The sequence below is a fragment of the Merops nubicus genome, unplaced genomic scaffold (assembly GCF_000691845.1).
Source record: "Merops nubicus isolate BGI_N331 unplaced genomic scaffold, ASM69184v1 scaffold51356, whole genome shotgun sequence".
Lineage (NCBI taxonomy): Eukaryota > Metazoa > Chordata > Aves > Coraciiformes > Meropidae > Merops > Merops nubicus.
The window spans coordinates 5,627-12,819 of record NW_008617981.1 but is presented as its reverse complement, the minus strand read 5'-3'; the positions used below and the strand labels follow the sequence as shown (position 1 = coordinate 12,819).

Genomic DNA, 7,193 nt, shown 5'->3' with positions numbered 1-7,193 from the left:
CACCCCGGCCGGGCTCCCCCCGCTTCGCTGGGGTCAGGCCGGGCCGTACGGTGCGGGGTTTCGGGCTATCCGCCCCTGGCTCCCGGCCGGCGTCAGTGTCCGGCCCCTGTGGGGCCTGCGAGCAAGGCCGTGTGAGAGAGCGGGCTGGGAAGGGACCCGCGGCAGGCACCGACTAATCTCCTTGCACCTTTCTTTGCAGCAAGAAGAAACAGAAGGAGAAGAAAAGGAAAAGGGAAGAGGATGCAGCAGAACAACTTGATATTGTTGGTGAGCTGCTTGTGGGGAGCTACGTGCCTGTGTGGAAACTGTAGGGCACAGCAGAAGCTGAAGAGCTTATTATAGGAGTTTGTAAACTAAGTGTAGTCCTGTAGAGTTTTATGACTGTTTCTCACAATATGATATTTGCATGTTGGGATATTCCTAGACTCCAAGTGGAACTTCTGACACCAATGGGAAAGATTTTCCACTTATCTTTTCAACTTATCTTTTTAGCTAAAATATGTTCTTATATAATCTCGAGCTACTTAATCAGCGTGGAGTTGGTTTTTTTTTTACCCCTTGCAGTTGAGGAACTCGCTCTCAGGAGGAGAGAGTTTTTTTAGCACCATAATGCTGTTATTTAATGAGTGCATTTTTATGTGAGTAACTTGTGTCTTCTGTTATTATTACTTTGAAAATTAGGAGTTGTTTTACTTGTGCTTTCTATTCTTACTCTGCCACTAGTTACTTTCTGAGTTGGTTCTTTAGTTCACTCAAATCTTTCATCCTTTAAAAAAGAGTCTTGATTAGTTTGTTATTTGACGTATTTGCTTGACTGCTGTGAAGTGTTCACATTATGAGTTTGCTACTGTTAGCTGAAACTGAAGACACAAACATTTAACAGGTAACAAAATATAACTTTACTTTCTATTTTTCACAAAGTGGAAGGATCACAGTATGTATGGCCATGAGTGATAACTTGACAGGATGTTGTCCTTCACTGCTGTCATATCCTTGATTGACCATGCTTCATTTCACAAACAAAAACAGCTGAAAAATAATCACAGTTTTCAGAGAGACAGATGTATGCTGTAGCACAGTGCACATTGCAGGGTAAACAGTCTTCTGTTAGGTGTATATGAGCAAAAGCTAAAGCAGTATAAGGGGAAATCATCCTTCTTCCTGTGTTAAGATAAATTACAATATGTGAGAAAATTATCTGTTGTATCTTACATTGGGAAAATGTTACAGATGTTTTACATTCTTTAGTTCAGCCACATTTCAAAAAAGTGGGAGAGATTTGGAAAAATCATTTATAGATATGTGAACCCTGACTCCATAGGACAAGACCATTAGCTCCATATGTTGTGTAAAGATAGTGGAAGATTATTTCTGCTCAAGGCAGATTGACTTACCAAATTTACCATGTGGAAAAAAGCCACTGTGTGCAGATTAATTAGAAATTGTTATCTTAATCCAGTATAAAGTATTTATAAGATAATATACCAGCATAAAATTTTACCATTAAAAAAACCCTAAAATATCATAATTCTAATTCATGCACATGAGCAGGGCTACATCTAACTTTGATAGAATTCTGTGGGGCCCAAATGTTCAAATACAGATTGGTTTGAACAGCTGAAGTCTCAGAATTAGAGCTGACATGAAGTAATTTAACAGCAAGATGAGACAGTTTGTTTCTGTTGTCTTGGAGAATCTAATAATTGGATATGACCCCAAAACTGCAGAAGACTGTTCCAGAGGGGGGGGTGGAAGCTTTCTTGTAAGGCGTGTCTTTGCTGCATGAGGTGAATGGATGAGTTGCTCCACAGACTAAGACAAAGGATGGATTAAGTGCAGGAGCCTGTAAGTAGGGATGGCAGGGTGGGCAGAACAACAGGACTTCCTGATTCAGCAGCAACACCCTTAAATTTGCTCTGTACTATAAAATAATTCACAAAGATCTTGAGATAGCAGTTGTATCTTTAGAATTTCGAATCTCGGAGAAGATCCAGAAATATCATCTCTTGAAGCAGTGTAATCAGGAGTTGTAATTACTCTAACTGGCATGGTTTTGTATTTTAGGAAACTGGTGGGCTATCAGTAATTTTGGTGAAATTACAGGAACTATAGCCATTGAAATGGGAAAAGGAGCTTATATCCACGCCCTTGACAACGGCTTGTTTACGCTTGGAGCACCACATAAAGGTTTGTTTCAGGAAACTGGGAAATAAGCAGTTTTAGTAACAAAAGCCATAAAATTAGCATCACTTAAAGGCAAGCAATTTTACAGCTAAAAGCAGTTTGTTACAAATAATGCAGTAATCCTAGATGTAGCACGCAGATGACTTAAACCTAATGACTACCAATCAGTTTCGCTTATCTAGTTCCTTGCTGGTTTATGTGTACAATAAATGGAGCTGATCACCTGTTAAAGGCCATACCACTTACTGCATAAAAAGCAGTAGAATTTTTATTACATCCTATAAACTCTTTGAGGTCAGCTGAAGAGTGAAACTCAGTGCAAATGAGTTTGAAGGTTTATTGCTGCATCCTAATCTTAATGTACTTGTTTTGTTGCTGCACAAGTGGGCTACTAACACAGTAGGATAATTAGCTTGTCCTTGCTTTGAAAGCCATCAGTCAGGCAAGGACTGCTCATTGTGTTTCACCTCCAGGGTGAGATTGAAGCAACAACAGCATTATTACCACATTTTGGTTTTGTGGGATGGAGAGACTGATAGCTTTTAGGATATTGAGCTGTGTTACCGTAGCTGAACCATAATACATTTTCTTATGGGGGGAAATTAAAAAAAAAAAAAAAAAAAAAAAAGGGAAAAAAAAGAAAACCAATACAAGGAGGCTGGCGTTTTCAAAGCCACCTGAATAAATACAAACTATTTCCAACTGTAAATCTCTTCATACAAGGACTTTTATTATTTTGTCTTATTTTAAGCACTCTATATGAACCTAGTTAAGTGTCTGCATTGTTTTGGGCTTTTTAAAGAGTGAATATTCAGAAAGGAATTGTAAAAAAAGTATTGCAGCTTTCCATAGTGTTTATCAATAGCCATTGTTCAATTCTTCAGCTTGTTTGAAGCTGCAGTTTTAACAGGTTAAAATATTGTGTTTAATACTTCATACAAAACTAATGAAAAACTCATTCCTCAGATGATGAAGGCCCTAGTCCTCCTGAACAATTTACAGCTGTAAAGTTGTCTGATACAAGGTAATTACTGAAACAATGTTACAAGTTTTGATACTTGTTATCTTTGTTAAGGGTGTGAATACCTTTTAATTCTCTTGAAATACATGGCCTACTAATGTGCTTGTGATGTGCTGAATATTGTGTATTGCTTGTGTTTAAAAGCATTCTTTTGTTTTCCTGCTTCTTCTCTGAGGATCGCTCTGAAGTCTGGTTATGGCAAATACCTTGGTATAAATTCTGACGGGCTTGTTATTGGACGTTCAGATGCAATAGGATCAAGGGAGCAATGGGAGCCTGTCTTCCAAGACGTAAGCTGTTTGGAGGAGTTCATTTGATGTTCTTGGCATTTGACTGTGTCTTGAGTTCACTTATATTTATGTTCTTTGTCTGTGAAGTAAATGCCTTTTGCAATCTTTTCCATATTGTAACTATTATTATATCAAAGACATTGCAGTTTTTAATATTTCGAAGACCTTAAAATACTTCAAGTTACCTTGTTTTGTCAGCTATAAGCACCTTAAGAATGAAGGAGCCAGCAAGCTTGCTCATCAGCTAGTGAAGTGTCCATGTATAAAAAAAAGAGTAAAACATATTTACAGAGTTTTCTGGTGTGCTGTAAAGGATAAATGTTATGAATCAAGGCCCTTAAATAAACTTTGTACACCAACACTGTGATGTTATTCCTGCAGAAGAAGATGGCATTACTGGCCGCAAACAGCCGGTTTATTAGATGTAATGAAGAGGGAGATATAGAAGCCAAAAGCAAAACTGCAGGGGAAGAAGAAATGATAAAGGTAATCTTTAACTTCTACAGTTAATACAGGAATGCTGTGTCTATGCAACCAACCTGCTGTGTCTGTGTGCTACAATTCACTGTTAATATAGTTAAAATAGTTTTCTTATAAGCTATCAAGTGATTTGGCCACAAGAAAGGTAAATTACTTCCAGGGCTGCATAAACTGAGATGCTTCCAGTAGAGATGGGAAGATATTGTACCAGTACGAAATGTACTGGTGAAAGACATTGGAGGGCAAAGACAGTCTGATATTCCAGATAGTTCTGAACAGCTTGGTACAGAAGAGGTGAATTATGACTGGAGAAAGACCAGAGAAGGGTTTACCAGAATGGTGCAGAAGGGAGATCTTTTAAGTAAGAGAATGTAAAAGAAACTACCATGACTTCATCTGGATGTGGAAAATGTGCCTCCAAACAGAGACAGGTTTCTATGAGTCAGAGCAATAATATTTTTAAGCCAGTCTCTGAAAAAGGCATTTTTACCTCTGCTAAAACTAAGAACTGTAATGGTGCTTCTTTGAGATACAGGTGATTGTGCCCTACAGCAGCATCAAGGACTACACTTAATATTTCTTATACTTAGGGCATCTCTTGCTTTTATTGCAGTGGTCTCCAGGTGAGAATTAACCAAGTTGAAACTGGTAACTTAAAAACTCGCCATGGCTCTCATTCTGTTATGAAGGATATGTTGTCATCTTTGACCTGTAAATACAGGTGTTTTCTAGTTCATTCTTGTTTTTCTCTCTATGACTAGATTCGTACTTGTGCTGAAAGAGAAGCTAAGAAGAAAGATGATGTTCCACAAGAAGACAAAGGAAACGTTAAACAGTGTGAAATCAATTACGTGTACGTAGTTTAGAGCTGTGAACAGGCTCAGGCACATTTTTTCACTTCTGTTTGGTACAAGGGCCAAGCTCCCACCTAGCCTTTCACTCGCTTCCCCTCAGCAGGACAAAGGAAGAAAATAAGATGACAAAGCTCATGGGTTGAGGTAAAGACAGGGAGATTGCATACCAGTTACCATGACAGGTAAAACAGACTCAACTTGTGGAAAATTAATTGCATTTATGGCCCATTAAAGTAGATTGGGTAGTGAGAAGCAAAGACAAACACTCAAACCAACGCCTTTCCTTCCCCTGTTTTACCAACCTCAGCTTCACTCCAGATTTCTCTACCTGCTCCTCTAAGCAGGGTGGGGGTATGGGTCAATACTTAAGTGGTTTCTGCCTGCCACTCCTTTCCTCCATCACTTCTCCCTTGCTGTGGCTTGGTCCTCTCCATAGGCTGGAAGGGAAGATCTGTTCCAATGCCTGAAGCACCTTTCCTTCCTGTTCAGTTCTCCAGTTCGGTTCCATTCTTGCCAGTTCATCTCCTTGACATTCACATTGCCATTTTGCACTTTTTTTTGTCTTCTATTTTTTTTTGCCTGTGTGACATTGTACACCTTCTTAAATATGTTTTCAGTAGGTACTACCAGCTTTCCTGATGGACTTGGCTGTGTCCTGCAGGGGGTCTGTTGTGGAGCCAGCCATGTCCAGTATGGGGCACCCCAGCCTCTTCTCACAGAGCCCACCTTGCCACCTACACCCAATACACTTTTGCTCCCTGACTTGTCATGGTAGTAGTTGATGAAGGGGCTTTTTAGAATTTTCAGACACATCATGCTAATAGTGTAGGGCTCTTTCCCATTTAGACATCCAAAAAGACCCTGAATAGTTTTCTTCTACAGAAGTCTTACTGCAATACTGGCTACTGTGGACTTTATTAGGCCAGTTGTCTACTGTTTAATAGACTCTTATCACAGCTGTTTTATTCAAACACAAAGCTTTAAAGAAGTTACACTTTGTAATTTTTTTCGCCCCGACAGAAAGAAATTCCAAAGTTTTCAAGACAAAAAGCTTAAAATAAGCAAAGAAGATACAAAAGCCCTCAGAAAAGCCAGGAAAGAAGGCACTTTTCATGAAATGCTGCTCGACAGGTACTTCAAAGTACAAGAAATAGTTTACTGATGTAAAAACTACTGGGAGATGGAATTACAGTAAACCTGGGGTACAAAAGAAAGGTAGATTTCAGGGGTGTAGGGTGCTGAGCATTTCCTCTGCAGTCAGTGTTCTGCCTGAGTTCTGGGATTGGCTTTTTTTGTTCTGAATTTTCACTTCAGCTGAAATGGGCAGATGTAGATTTACCCAGAAATTAATTCTTCTGAGAATCTTGTAACTAGGTTGTTCAGTTTTAGTACAGAGGAGTTGAGGGATTAATCTTTTTAATCACAAAAATTAAGCTAATTTTTCATACCTCTGGCACTGGAACATTTAGCAGAGGGAAGAGTTGCATTTTAAAGAGAAATAGTATTTATTAATAATAGTCTTCATGTTACCTAGTTGGGAATAATTTTTTTTTTTTTTTTTTTTTTTCCCCCTGAGCTGAGACTACAGAAACTTTCTTGAATTTTAAAAATTTTGTATTGGTATACAGTATAAATATTTGCATTAACACAGTGGGTGGATTGCAGAAGACTATTTGTGATAGTTGCAAGTGATGTGAGAACCTCAGCTCCTGGTCCATCAGAGGTTGAATGTCAGTTTAAAATCACAGTGAATCTGAATTCCATTCCTTAGAGTGGACAAAACACAATTGGTGATGATTGGAAGTGGAAGACAAGGTTAACTTTAGACATTGCAGGTTTAGCTTCTTAAGAAAACAAAGTTAATTAACAAATCATAAGTGCTGTTAGGTTTTTATATGTGCTTGCTTTGAAGTAAAGTCTAAGAAGAATTGCTTTCACTGCTTCCCTAGTGCTTTGAGACTGATAGAACATCTAGATGTAATCATGCTTGGTCTTAATCTAAATCTTGTTTCATTACTCTTTATAGGAGAGCAAAAGTGAAAGCGGATAGATACTGCAAGTGACAACCAGCTGGTCCATTTTCTTCTGCATCTTTGAAAACAAGAGCAAAATGTTTTGTAATTATTTTTTATCGAAGGTGTTTTGCTGATGTTATTATGTTATTTCTAAAGGATCACCTGAGAGCTATAACTAAGCATCAAACGAATGTCATCTTTCAGTAATGAATACTATTAAGTTCACTTTAAAACTGTGTGCTATTAAAACTGTGAGATAATTATTTAATGGAAAGACCCACTGAATCTTCCAAGGTTGATGAAAGGAACCTGAATTTTAGAGACAGAGGAGAAGAGAACGACAAAGAAT

The 7,193-nt window shown here is 38.4% G+C and overlaps 1 protein-coding gene across 1 annotated transcript; it reads left to right on the top strand.

Annotated features, from left to right (window-relative positions):
* Window positions 1-199: 199 nt before the first annotated feature.
* Window positions 200-6,958, top strand: FRG1 (FSHD region gene 1; the record flags this gene model as incomplete). The annotated part of the gene is made up of 8 exons (XM_008943284.1): window positions 200-267; window positions 2,065-2,187; window positions 3,151-3,208; window positions 3,381-3,495; window positions 3,877-3,981; window positions 4,737-4,828; window positions 5,850-5,960; window positions 6,856-6,958. Coding segments are annotated over 8 exons (709 nt in total), but the record flags the coding sequence as incomplete, so codon positions are not given.
* Between the last annotated feature and the right edge of the window lie 235 nt (window positions 6,959-7,193).